We start from the raw sequence: 14,286 nt of genomic DNA, 5'->3' as shown, positions 1-14,286 counted from the left end.
GAGAGAGAGAGAGAGAGAATGGCATGCGAAGTCACGTAAAGCTCGTTTTTTACATAAACATATCGATTGTGCCTGAATAATTTGCGAAATTTCGAATTCCTTTGCTTGCATGCGTGATTAAAAAAAAAATGAAGATTAATTAACGCTCAATCATGTTGATATGTGTGCGGGCCTTTATAGTATCAAATCATAATCTGCTTTCAAAATTACATTGATATTTCGTTTTATCAACTTTTTCAGATGATATTCATACTGCTCGAGAAGAAGTCACCTCTGGCTAAGAAACCGTTTGTCCCAGGCTAATTAAAGTCGTTCTTACACTACATCAGCAACCAACAATTCTGCATATAACAAAGCAAATTAAGGAGATAATTTGCTACCAATCGAAATGGAGGTCAAAACGATTGTTTTACTGCTTCTGCTCATCCAGTTCGCCAGTGCCGGTCCAATCGGAGCTGGTATTTGTTATGCAGGCTGTGCAGCTGTGACATGCGCCTGCTTTGCAGCTGCTGGTTTTACCTTTGGAACTGTACCAGCAACCATCATCGCCGCTACACCAGCTCTTGCTGCGTGTAACGCAGCTTTTGCAACATGCGAAGCCGCATGCGTTGCTGCTTTAATAGCGCCCACACCATAAAATATTGATGAATGTTATCAACAAAACTAAAAAAAAAAAAAACGTTCAAACTTTATAATACATGTACAACTAATACATTATAATATTGTAGATTGTATTTAAACAATACATTCATCAATGATTCAATAATAATAAAAATCATATGTAGATCAATTACGTACATGTACAGTTTTATTTATTTATTTCCAAATGCTAGCAAAATGTAGGCAAGTTACTCGCGTCCAAAGTTATATCACGTTTTCATTTTGCACACGCTAGGCTGCTTTTTCCCGAGCAGCCAATCACGACTCTCGCAATTTTCGTATGCAGCTGCACTGCTGATGCAGCGCGACGAGACAGCTCCTCACAGTTCACACTCATCAATCGCCGCCGATGCCAACTGCTCGCAGTTTTTCGTTCATCTCGACTTCTAAACATACCGAGTATATTGGTGAGTTGCTTTCTATATTTACATCCCCATTAACTAATACAGTAACCGCGCGAAGCTTATAATTGTGTAAAGAAAGTTATTATCATCTCAACCTACCGTAGAAGAGTGTACTAACCAGTTTATAATATTGTTTTGACCGAGCCTGAACGTTGTGCATCTCGAACACCAAGAATCGCGCATAGCGACCTTAGCAACGCGAGATCAACGACGTGGCGGATGTTATTGTTTATTATGTTTCGTCTGGTGCTGCAGTCAGCTGCTGAGAACAGTTGTGTTTACGTTCGAATAAAGAGTCCGAGTTCAAGAGTGATGTTCTATAAATAACGTGTTGTTATTTTTATTACCCGAACCTGAACATAACAATATATTGCGTCATCTCCACATCGAAACGTGTATAACCTAGCCAATTTTTGCAGAAACTTCTTGGTTTTGGAAATGGATTCCAAAATTTGGAAAACTGTCGTCTTCCTGATGCTGCTCGGCAGCATCAAGCCCGCGAGTGGGGGCTTCTTGACTCTATCGTTATGCTACGCAGCTTGCGGTACCGGCATGACAGTATGCTGCGCAGCCGTCGGGGCGACTCACGGTACACTTTTGATTACTGCGATCGCGGCTTCTCCGTCGCTAACCGCGTGCAACACTGCGTTTGCGGCTTGTATGAAGGCCTGTGCAGTGTCGTTCGCGCTTCCGACACCATGAGCAAATGAGCGATATGTTACAAAGAATTTTTCCGCAAACATCTGTTTTGAAATAAAAATACGATCAGATTTGTCGTTTACACTATCTTGTAAATTATTTTCTTTCCACCCTTGATACCCATACACATTATACCTACTACCGGTACTTTTGCAAATAAGTCGCGCTGAGTTGACGCGTTCGACGTCAGTTCGCGTTCGCTAGTGTAAAAACAGCAGTCTCGGGTCTTACAACTACACAAGCGCCACTACCGCGAGAGCACCTGACTGTACTAGTGTAGTAGCGTGTTGTAGGCGCACCGCGCCTGCCGTAGCCGTACTGTCAGAGAAGTCTCAAGTCAGTGCCCACAGCGCAGAGAACAGTAGCAGCAGCGTATCAGCCACAAGTACAGCAACAACAATCGTGATCACTCGCTGCGCGACGTCGTCGTCGCCGCCGGCGAGTAGCAGCAGTCGTCCGCCCCGGATCATCCGAGCCGCGCAATTATGCACCAGCGGTCGTGCACATCGTTATCGCAAGGCACGCGAGAAGCCTCCAGAATCCAAAGGTAGTCTGTTTTGTGTGTGCGTGTGTTTGTGCAGTAGATTTGTTGTTTCTCATTTCGACGTTGTGTTCCTCGTCGACTGCTACGAAAAGACGCGTTCTCGCTCGTAAGTAAGTAGATGCCTTAGGATACTTAATGCGGCTTGAGAAGTGATTCATCGATTCGGAATGAGAAGAGTGATTGCTCGCGAAGGATGCTTCAATGCTGCAATTGATTGACCGAGACCGTAATACCGAATACTTACTTATATAGTGTTTTTTTTAACGCTAGCTTACGTTTGATGCTCAGCTCCTTTTCAGTTCAGCTAAGATGTCCCTTCGTTAATTACATAATTCACAATCTGGACTTTATCCACAATTTTTATCAGCCTCATTGCTATCTACTTGCAAACGTAAATAGAAGAATCTTTCTAGGTTAGACTCGCCGCGATAAAAGCTCTCCGTGTTCTCTGCGAACCCGGAACAGCTGTATATAACACGCATTGGAATGTAAAGTCTTTGAAAGTAATTATGATGCATATTGTATAAGCTTAGTTCGTGCGTTGAAAAATACACGCGTGAAAGGAATAAGACACGTTCGCGAGAGCGAGACGGCTTTTTTATATAGGTATATAAATAAAGTTATTCTCGCGATGCGCACGACATATGTGTCGAAAATTCACGCCCCTGTGGCTTCCCACTTTTCTCCATGAAGAAGTTCGATGTGCAATTTTTCGATTTTCGCTTCCTTATATACTACTGTGGGTTTTCTTTTTGGAGATTTGTGTTTTTTACGTTGCTGCTGGAAGATGGGAAAAAAAAACGTCGAGTGGAGTCATCCTTTTTCTTCTTAATCGACAGGCAGATCATGACTGTGATTTTGGTTCCGAATTTTCAGCACAGGCAATGGCAGTATTATCGATGAAACAGTTTAATCAGGCAATTGAATGAATATTTTGCATTAAAGCGACTGTGCAGCTAAATTAAGCAGAGCAGGATAAAGAAAAACTGCTTGTTGGAATGCAATCTTGTCTTAACTTTTTCTCATTAGAGATAAGCTTTGTTGGATTATTTTTACATTTGTTGGCATGAGATGATTCAACTGCAAATCATTCGATATTTGGCTATTTCTCATTACATTGAGGAACTTTTACGTAGACAAATAACTTATAATCATATGTTCTATGGTATTTGCAGATGAATATTTCTTTCTACGGAATTGCTGGAGCAATAGTTATCTTGCTCTTTGCCATCTTCAGTTTTACAACATTTCTACGACTTTATTCATGCATAATTGTTCTATTGTTAGGGTAAGAATTATATTTGCGTTATCATTAAAACATTGATATGACATGAATTTATCAGTATTTTGTTTGCATTTCAGAATTGTAACCTGTGTATATAGAAAAAATTCTTCTAAACTTGAAGATGAAGTTAAAGCTGGAAGGGAGAACCTGTTTCAAAAAACAGAGAAGCTGCGACAGGTAAGCTGCTCAGTTACATCTCACAAATTTTCAATCTTAATACAATGTTTCGATAATAAAAAATAACTTTCTAATTAGCAACTTCTGGAAGAGTCGAAGAAAAAGGTGACATTTACTTTGGACAGGAGAGTTACTGGCAGTCATATCATTGATGAGTCGCTGCAAGTACGTATATTACAAGATTAATTGCTTATAATGGAATTCATGTTTTTGATTACTATAAGTCACTAAAAATGCTTGCCTGCCTTTCAGGAAATATTAGACTTTGTCCTGAGAGATTATATTGAACCCTGGTATAGTGTTCTTACTAACGATGAAGAATTTACCAAATCTGTTAGAGACACTGCCCAAAAAATTGCCATTAACATAGCCAACAGGTAATACTTAGTCGTCAAGAAATGCTTTTAATTCCTTAAAAAAATTTATATTCATTTTCATGTTGATAATGCAAAATCACGTATTTATTAGTTTATTTATCTGGCAGAGTGAAAGATGTTGACTGGATTCCGTACCTCACTACAAGACTTGTAGATGATGCTGCTTCACACATGAGGCTTTATAGACAAGCTAGAGCAAAGGTGAAACATGTAAAATCTATGCAACCTCAAAAAGGTAGTAGCAGTTCCAGTAATTCTGGAGGCACGCCTAAGAAAACTCCAACCCACAGAAGGAATAAGAGCGAGACGGACGTTTTTTGGTATTCACAGTCAAAGTTTTACATTCCTAATTTATCAGCATTAAACGAACCTGCGGAAACCAATGGAGAAAAGGATACCGAGTCACTGGAGAAAATATTCTTCGATTTGGAAGTGCAGATGGAAAATAATCTAATTTGTCGAGATTTGGTTTGTACTGACAAAACTCAAGAGTTAGCGTTCCTGGGAGAGATTTCGGAAATATTGCTGTATCTTCTATTGCCAAAGTCTGACTTTGATTGTCTGACTGTTCGATTCATTTTGAGAGAACTTTTAGTGAATATCATCATAAGACCTTTGCTTGATCTATTCTCAGACCCTGATTATATTAATCAGGCTTTTATATGGCTGGTAATTTGATAGATTTTTTCCCCATCACGAAAACTTTTTTATTATTAATATTGATATTTTCTTTTGTTTTTTAGTGTACAAAAGATGCCACTTTGCCGAGTGACGTATTTCTTACCATCATAAGAATGACGGATAGCTTAGAGGAATTAACTGCCACAAAAAATATTGTTTGCAAAGAGATAGCTCATCTGCGTTCGAAAGATTCCGGTGGCGAGGACGACCTGATCGTCAAGCAACAACTCAACAGTTTGTTGTATGTCAAGAAAATCTTAGAAAGTCGTATTATCAGCATGAAGGAGGGTTTAGATGCCTCAGAAAACGATGGAATTGGTCCTATTCCCGACTGGAATCGACTGCTAGTGCCGGGACATAAAATAGGTATACAAACTATGACGATTTTCCAATTTGATTTACTGCAAATAAAGCAACAAGATATGAATAACTATAGTTTTGTTTAATCATATGCACGTCCACAGTTAATTTGCCCTTGGACGAACTGCTGAAGAATAACATAGCGCTAAGCTACTTTATTGATTTCATGACAAACATTAATGCCGAAGCTTACCTTTATTTCTACTTGAACATCTACGGCTGGCGAGTTTCGGCCGAGCAGCAGATCTCTGACATTGAGTTGCAAAAATTGCAAAACTCTCAACCTGGCTCCTCGTCGTCGTCTAAGTACGCTACTTTATTTAATTAATTTCTCTGTATAAAAACATATTTTCTAAGAAAGTTTTTTTTAGTCTGTTGAAGAAAAAACACGTGGATCTCGAAAACTTAAAGGAAGCCGCGGCGAAAATCCATCAACAATATCTCAGCGATAAAGCTACTTCAAAGCTTCAGTTGGATGACACTCTGGTGAAGGCGCTATTGACTCGAATGAAAACCGAGCACGTGAAAGAGACATGGTTCGACGAACTGCAAGCTTGCTGCTACGAAAAGCTTCAAAACGAGGACAGATTTTTGCCTGCATTTAAGAGATCTGTTTCATACGTGAAACTACTGGCTGAATTGGATTTGTTGAAAGATCCGGCATCAGAGGATGACTCAAAGTCACTTGACAGTATTAGCCTGTCGAGTATTAACAACGAGTTGGATACCCTTGAGGAACACATCGAGTTGCAGAGAGACAGCGAAAAGTCCAAAAGTGATGGTACGTTCAAATTCGTTATTAATAGTTTTACAAGCTAATTAATATTATCTACTCTAAATTAGTAAATATTCTCATAGCATCGTCAATCAATCGAGAAACAAAAAGTAAATCAAGTTCATGCGATGATCTTGACGGTGGCGAGGCTTCGGGTGACAGTCGTGATGACAAATCACAGTTTCGACAGCCAGCGATTGAAGCAGATCGTATCAGTGAAGGCAAAGACGTTAGCCTTTACATGGAAACGATTAGCGAACAGTTTCTTAAACTTGACGAGAGCGGCTACGACCCGAACGTCATCAAGAAGCTGCAGCAGGGTCGCTTTGAGCTTACCGTCGAAATAATCGAAACGGGGATCGTAAGTGATAAGGGCAAAACTTACGGAATCTACGCTGTGGCCGTCACAAAGGTCTACGATTCGGGTTACCAAGAAAAGTGGCACATCTACAGAAGGTATTATTCAAAGATTTCCACTTGCAATTTCTGACAGAGTTTTCATTTAATACTAATGATATATGGGACTTGATCAGGTACTCCGACTTCTACGATCTGTATCAGAAGATAAAGGAGAAGTATTATGATCTGGCGAAGATAGCGTTTCCGGCAAAAAAAGCGTTTCACAACATGGACAGGGCTGTGCTAGAAAAGAGAATGATAATGTTGAACGCGTGGCTAGTGCAATTGACGAAGCCAGCTGTAGTGGATGGACACATGGGATTGCAAAATTTGCTACTGTCTTTTTTGGAACAAGGAGACTACGATAAGGGCGTTACTGGGGGACATATTTCGAGAACTGTGAGTTGTTCGATAAATCGCAAAGTACGAAAATTTAGATTTAATTTTCCTTTTTCTTATAATTATTTTTGGGCACGAAAAATCGTACAATGATTGTTCAAACGTTTAAACATGTTGTCACGATAGTATTTTTTCTCGGCATTGTGACAACATGGTATCGTATTTTTAATGTTCAATTACAATAAATACTAGTATTTATTATTACTTACTATTAATATTATAATTATCTCTATGTAGATTGATACTTTAGTAAATCCATTGAAGACTTCAATGAAAACAGTGACTCAAGCTGTAAAAACTATGCCTGACAATATGTTGAATACAGTTGATGGTGTTATGGACAATATCAGTAAATTCTTTGGCAACCCCAAGAAGAATAGTGTGTTCTATGAAAGCGTTAAAGTTGGAGCCAGCCTTGACACTGAGGTATCTTTTGTTTGTAATTTAAAATTTCTTCTTAACGTTGATTCATTAAATTACATACAATGATTGTTGCATTTTAGACCGATGATAATATACCTCTTAGAATTATTCTCCTACTGATGGACGAAATATTCGACTTGAAAAACAGAAATCAGTGGCTCCGGCGTAGAATAGTAACTTTGCTGCGGCAAATCATTCGAACAATGTTCGGCGACATAGTTAATAGAAGAATAGTAGAATATGTATCTTTGCTGACGAGTCCAAAAAACGTAGCAACTTACCTAAAACTGTTCAAGTATGTTCAAAAATCATATAAAAAATTAATTTATCTAAGACGTTTATAGATAACAAAGAAAAATTGTTTCACAGACACAGCTTTTGGCCAAACGGCGTACGAGCCGACTCAAAGCCGCCGCGTGATTCGGAGACAAAAAGTCGGACGCGCGTTGCCGCAAAGGTCGCCTTGCTCTCCTGCTTGTCAGATGAGCTGAAACATATCATTGGCAGCGAAACAACGCGAAGAGGACTGCTGCGCGTGTTTGAGCTGTTCCAGCGACCCGTGCTCAATCGTAGACTGCTGTACGTGCTACTCGAGGGTATTGTGGAGAACCTCTTTCCTCAAACTGATCTCGTTACCACCTTTAGAAAGTTGTACAGCGTCTCACCTAGAGTTAAGAGCAAGTGCAAGACAAAGTCTTGATATTGGGACTAAATCTATTTGTAATTTGTCAAAGACGGAGTTTCCTTTGCACTTCTTAATGTTTTGTTATAGAATTGAAAAGTGAATCACGACCTCAATATCATTGTTGAAAAATTATTTTAAGACTGAAAATTTCTTGCTTTTAAAGATTCCTAACTAATTGCAAATTAGTCATAAGCTAGCAAATTTTATACGAGAAATTTAAAGTATACGATTTTACTGTCCGAAATAAAAAATAGTGTGAGTCAGCTTGTAATCACACTGGATTTTCCGTAAGAAATGAACAGAGAAATAATTTTTCAACATTGACACATAATTATTCTGAATTAGGTCAATTTAATTGGTTTCTAAGCTCATCTCTGATGTAGATTGTAAGTATATACTCAACAAATTATAGGGACGAAAAAGACGTTAGTAGAATTCTATGCTTGATATTAATGTATTTCTAACGTCTCGATTAACTTATTTTTTCAAGAAATTGATAGTAAATTATAAGTGTATGTTTTTTCCTAAGAAAATTCGTATGATGTTTGTTTTCTTACGTGTCTCACTAATATAGGAACAAATTCAGAAAATAATTTTTAACGAAAGAAAAATTGGTCACCGTGTACGAGCATCGAGATTCGGAATAAGTGGTTAATTGCTTAGGGAACAAGTAAAGTTATACTAAGACTTAATGTAAAGTAAAATAAATAAGCGTTAGATTCGCATTCTGTTTGTCTGTTGTATTCACTGCTGAGCGGTGATAAGGCAGAGGCCAAATGGTTAATGTAAAGTGAAGAAGCTCAATCGTCTAACCAGGCCTTTATTGGGCTGATGAAACTATATCGGTATTACATAGGATAATAATTACTACTAAATGAACTTCTTTGTGATTTCTTATAAAATAGGGACGTATAAACTGTTAACCGTCTGAAAAATAGCAGGGGTTTAATCATACCTACTGTATCAGCATTCTACTATGATATTACTTGCATCAATTCTTATGTTACTGATTTTTGTATCAAATCATAAAATACTGTACTATGCACACACCTACTAGAAGTACTGAAAATCGTATTGAAAGTAAATTTTGAACTATTTAAAAGTAAAGAAAAGTAACAATAATCGAAATGTAGAAAAGCATTCTGGGTTCGGGAAAATGATTATGAATTTTCATGAAAAATACTGGTAGATGACTACTTCGACCCATTGATCATTCCGTTTGCATTTTAAAAGCAGATGTAAACTCGAAAGTAATAGAATAACAATATTCAGGATATCATTTGCTCTCACATCAAATGGGTAATTATGTACATTGAATTTTTTGACTTTCTTTGTTGTTCATTATGAACGCTTATTACGGTCACGAAACAATCAGTGTTTTAATAAAAGTAAGTTGTTGAAGTAACGTGTAGAAAAATAGGGAGGTTTTGGTTTCGAGTGCCATCATATGTGTGTTGTTTTCGTATTCATTATTATTTAATGTAAATTTAATCAAAACACGATTTATGTTTTCGTCGAATATGCAACGTGCGAGATTTAGAAAAGTTATTTATTTAGAAAAGTACTAATAATCGAATTTTAAACTTGTTCGCAGTGAGTAAATTAATTGTTTAAATCGACTATTTTGATTTGAATCTTGTAAAATTCATGATCTACGTATTGACATTCTTTATTGGGTGCAGTAGAATTCCAAAATAATAGTTTTCAAAACTGCGAAAAAGATGTAAATAACTACGCCATTTTATTTATGTCTATTGTAAATAAGAAAGAAATGGAAAACCATCGATTGTCCGAATAGAAAAATACGTAGAAAAGAAGAATAGACTTTTTTAAAGTGATGTTTCAGATAAACAATGCAGTTGTTCTTTATTTATACGTGTCGTACTTACTTTGCTGATATTAATTAAACATTTGCGATACATCGTGAGGACGTCATTAAATAATTATATGCTAATTCGGGCTGAAACATATTAGTGGTACCGGCACGCCAACGTATTGTAATGATGAATAATGGTACATTGATGTCGTACTTGTGTGTATATATATATACAGTAAATTTTAAGTAAGGTTGTTTCTATTTTGTCGTATATGTAGTCGGTGAATATATAAGCGAATAATAATCTTCTATGTACGATATTTTCTATAACTTTGTTGGTAAACTGTTATTTTTTTCTCATTTACTCTCAATAACCGATATTATTATTGTATACAAATACCTACCGTCTATATTAGTTGAGCTTTGACAATATCATTATCACACATATAACATATTGATTTAAAGAGAATTTAAGAAAACTTTTGAGAAAAATTAAAATCGCATTATAATAAGAAAAAAGTCTCGTTTCACATTCATTTACTTTTTACAGCATCGAAAACAGCGTTTATTTCAAACCACCATTGTCGAACCCAACAATCTAATGAAGAAAAATCATCATTAAAAAAAAAAAAAAAGAATTAAAGAAACGAACGACTCGGCGACAAACTCGGCAGCGCACGAAGGGTCGGGTACGGAGTGCGACTACTGTATGGGCGTACAACAGACATGGGGGGAGGAAGTGGCAGCAGCAGTATAGCGTAAGAGAGACAAAGGCGCGAGAGAGTTTTATTGCTCGCGAGTGGCGCGTCCTGACGCTCTTAATCGGCTGCCGCTTGGAATTAGATGCCGAGCTTGGGGGTGACGATGGAGTTTTGAGGGTGATTGGAATTTCAGTTTCCGGGAGTCGAGCTCGTGTGAAAACGACTATCGATGTCGTTGTTTTAAAATGAGAAAAAATTAACCACGCAGCTCGTAAAAGAAAAAGCCACTCGCAAACGCGAAGCCCGGAATGGCCGGAATCCCCGTCAACGGGCTCGGAAGTTACCTTCACCTACTACTTATATGTATAGACTGCATCATGAGCCAAACAACGCGAGACGACGCGAGGAGAGAGTTCAGAATTCGGGGTGCAGTACGCTGCAGCAGCACACTATTGTGTACATGTACATACATCGGGAGCAGGCGGCAGAGTAGCAGAAGAAGAAGAAGAGGGAATGGATACTCGAGCGCGCACACTTGTGCAAAGATAGCCGCGGCTGCGGAGCACGAGGGAAGGCTTGAACTTGAGCAAGTAGACTATGCGTCTACGCGCGTACAGGCGAACGCTCAGAAAGAAGAGAGAAGGAAAATTAGAGTTTCGAGGGGTGCTGCGAGGAGGACGGTATTGTTGCGCCGAGAGAGAGAGAGAGAGAGAGCGCGCGCGCGAGTGGGTTGCTGTATACTGTACGTACAGAGCAGTGTAGGTGCTTTTAAAGTGGCCGTGTTTCGAGATGCGGAGCGAGAGGGAAGTTTGAAATTTTCTGCTTGCGCCGCTGCTTTTTGGATGGGACTCTTAATACAAGCTTGGCGTTTCCGATAACAAAATGAAATTCCAGACGAGCAGCGAGAGAAAAGATCACAGGCTCCGGTTGGAAACAAAAATCGAAAAAATCCTCTCCCCCCCTACCGGAATCCCTGCACGCAAATCTCCTTCTCCTCGCAGCTCTCGCGCGACGTGTACTTACGTGTACAATGGCATCGCGCGCATCACGAAAGATTCGGCTCCTGCAGCAGTAGCATGCACGGATGGGGGTCGTCGCCGTCGTCGCGTGTTGTCCCCGGGCTCTCGCTTCTCTCTCGGCACACATAATAAGAAAGAGGGAGCACACGCGTATATAGTGTGCATGGTAGTGGGGCTCGTTCGAAAAAGGCTGGGGAAAGGGAAGCGGTCTCTCTCGCACGCACACGCGCGCGCCGAGAGAGCCCAAAAGAAAATCGATATGCATGATTCACGCTCTTTCTCTCTCTCTCTCTCTCTCTCTCTCCCTTACATATAGTTTTAAGAAATAAAGGAGAGAGAGAGAGAGACGGGGCGACTCGAAGCGGGGGAATTGGGTAACGAAGGGGAAGAAGGGAGGCAAGGGGAGGGGAGGGGGCGACTCGAAAAAAGGGGCTCGAGAGAGCGGCTCGCTGCAACCCCCGGTTACGTTGCTGGGACTCTGCGCTACGCGCTCGATCAGTCGTTGCGCGTCAGTTGTTTAGCGCGTACGCCGGCGGCCTGTCTGCAGTGCCGTCCCCCAGTTTCGATCGTCGTCCCTTATTTTGGCGACGGCTTGTTCGCTCGCTCGTCGAAGGAGCCTATAGCACCGGCCGTGTGTGTACACTCGTGCGAAACGTATACGCTTGTGCTCGAAGGTGAGGTTTGAATTTTTGAATCGCGGCGCCTGCGTGCATGCGATTATACGCCGCGCGCGCGGCGACGGCGGCAGCGGCGGGACCGACGCGACGCCGCGACGCGCGAATCTGCTTCTGTTGTTGTTTATATTTTCATTCATTAGCACGTGAGTTGTTTGGAATCTCGTGTGGATTCGAGAGAGCAGGATTGCGCGACATTTATATGTTTTCTGGCTGCGAACAATTCTGCGCTTTTTCTCCCTTCTATATATCTGTTCTTTGGTTCTTCCGATGCGCGCGTGTCTGTGTATTCTCTGATTGCGTTTGGCTTGTGTGCGTGTGTGAAAAAACTTTTTGCTCGAGTCATATCCTCTCGGGTTGCCTCGACGTAATCCTTCTCTGCTTCAAACTGTTACTTCCCTCTTTTCTCCGTATATAAGTAGTAAGCGTGCAATGAAGTGGCGACACAAGAAGTCGCAACCGCTCACTGCCAGTTTGACTTAAAATTAAATAATCCAAAAACCCGTGCTCCCGTACACACACACACAGAAACCATCCACATTCAGATCTCCCGTGTACACACGCACGCGCTCTCTCTCTCTCTCTCTCTCTTGTCTCGTTTCGACGCTTCGCATCGATCGGCTGCAGGCTGACAGCACGCTCGCGCGCGCGCGCGCGCGCAGGACGTGGTAATAAGGCGCATATGTCCTCTTCGGGAAAAGCGTATCTATACATACACGTATATACTGCACACACTGACCGCGTCGCACGTGTATAGTCACGCTCGAGGGGAGAAACGCTGGAGGAGAGACATTTTTTCTCCAACTGTAGCTGTTGTGTGTGGCTATAACTGCGATATAGCTTTTCCCCAATTTTCACGAGGTGGAGGGAGGTGCGTGCATGAAGCGACGGTTACAAAATTTTCTTTTTCGATCATTCCGTTATCGTTGCGGTTTTGTTAGTAAACACATCGATGGGCTTTCAAAAAGAAATTATTACGCCGATTAGCAAGAAAATCGATGTGCTCGTCTAGGCGTCATTTTGATCAAACGGCTGCGCGAGTGTGTGTGTGTGTGTGTGCGCGCGTGTATCTATACCTATATATAAGTATGCAAAGTGGAGGCGCGCAGGAGCGCGCGTCGCGTCGGTCGAGATTTCGACGCCCGCACGAGCATAGCGTCCGCGCGCTCTCCGTTTGCTCATTTCCATCGCACCCGCTCGATCCGATGCGCAATGTATCGCGAGTATTTTTCAAGAATCGCACCCCCTCGATAACCGCGCACTCGACACTCGCGCGCAAGAATTGCGCATCAGCGTCGAGCGAGACCATGCGAATTTTGTTCTCGTCGCGACGCCCGTTGCTCTCTACACGCTTGTGCACACATTATTATATAATAATAATAATAATAATAATGACATATCAATAACGAGATGTACAACATATACGCGCAGACAGCGCTATCGGCGTGACTCGGCTGCGGTCAGCTGCGACCGTCCCGAAACAGGATACGCCTGAGACTCGAAATAAGCAAATAGCAAAGAGAGCCGCCGATCGCGCGAGGAGATCGAAGTGAACCGATCTCTATTTAGTTGCTCTCGCGACGTCCGAGCTGATGCTGCGCCGATGTTCGTATCGCTCGCTTAGCTTAGCTTGACACAGGGTACGTTTCACCGAGTGCGCAGTAGGGTGAGTATTTTAATAATAATCCTACCTCTTATTCGCAATCGTTCTCCGACGCAGTATAAACAGAATCGCGCGACGCTTCACGCCTCCGAGCCCAGCGACAAAAGTCTCATCTCTGATTTCGCTCGCATTGACGAAACTCGTGCAACGCCGGTTGAGGAAACTCCGAGTATCTCCGGCGAAAACAGAGTCCCCGCATTGTTTGCAAAAAAAAAGAGTAGCGCGGGAGAAGCAGGACGCGTCGAAGAAGACAAAAAGGAAAACAGCCTCTCTCTCTCTCTTTCTCTCCCGAGGAGACCGTACATGTACGCGTCCTCACGGGGTAAGAGTGAGAGAGAGAGAGAGAGAGAGATAGCTGCATCGGTGCGGGCTTGAGTTACGCCCGTCCGTCTGGGATTACCTCGGCGACATCGGGTACTTATATTCGAGGCTGGGCGGCAGCAGCAGCAGCAGCAGCAGCAGCAGCTCCGAGATCGGGTTACCGTTTACGCCGACGTGAACAGGGCCGACGGCATATAGGAAGCCATCCCGAGGCCTGCTGGGAC

At 41.4% G+C, this 14,286-nt stretch overlaps 1 protein-coding gene and 1 long non-coding RNA gene across 10 annotated transcripts; one reads left to right on the top strand and one right to left on the bottom strand.

Annotated features, from left to right (window-relative positions):
- Positions 1-240: 240 nt before the first annotated feature.
- On the bottom strand, positions 241-2,031 carry LOC103317823. 4 transcript variants are annotated; one of them, XR_004226305.2, is made up of 3 exons: positions 1,412-1,865; positions 1,183-1,326; positions 241-1,046 (listed from the first exon to the last, which is right to left on the bottom strand). It is a non-coding gene; the product is annotated as an uncharacterized LOC103317823 (long non-coding RNA). The 4 variants fall into 4 exon arrangements; XR_004226307.2 differs by having other exon boundaries at positions 1,418-1,865; XR_004226306.2 differs by having other exon boundaries at positions 1,183-1,323; positions 1,418-1,865.
- On the top strand, positions 2,015-10,055 carry LOC100123919 (sorting nexin-13). Of its 6 annotated transcripts, none has more exons than XM_032600318.1 (14): positions 2,015-2,310; positions 3,483-3,595; positions 3,670-3,769; positions 3,848-3,934; positions 4,022-4,146; positions 4,254-4,815; positions 4,890-5,193; positions 5,292-5,493; positions 5,559-5,968; positions 6,046-6,418; positions 6,496-6,760; positions 6,998-7,186; positions 7,264-7,478; positions 7,553-10,055. In XM_032600318.1, exons 2-14 carry the CDS (start codon positions 3,483-3,485, stop codon positions 7,881-7,883), a joined length of 3,276 nt encoding a protein of 1,091 aa, XP_032456209.1. In that variant the 5' UTR covers positions 2,015-2,310; the 3' UTR covers positions 7,884-10,055. The 6 variants fall into 6 exon arrangements, with proteins under 6 accessions (XP_032456209.1, XP_008215636.1, XP_031789641.1 ...); XM_008217414.4 differs by having other exon boundaries at positions 6,496-6,784; XM_031933781.2 differs by having other exon boundaries at positions 6,031-6,418.
- Positions 10,056-14,286: the final 4,231 nt, after the last annotated feature.

The sequence above is a fragment of the Nasonia vitripennis genome, chromosome 1 (assembly GCF_009193385.2).
Source record: "Nasonia vitripennis strain AsymCx chromosome 1, Nvit_psr_1.1, whole genome shotgun sequence".
NCBI classification, from domain to species: Eukaryota; Metazoa; Arthropoda; class Insecta; order Hymenoptera; family Pteromalidae; genus Nasonia; species Nasonia vitripennis.
This window is presented reverse-complemented; position numbering and strand designations above follow the sequence as displayed.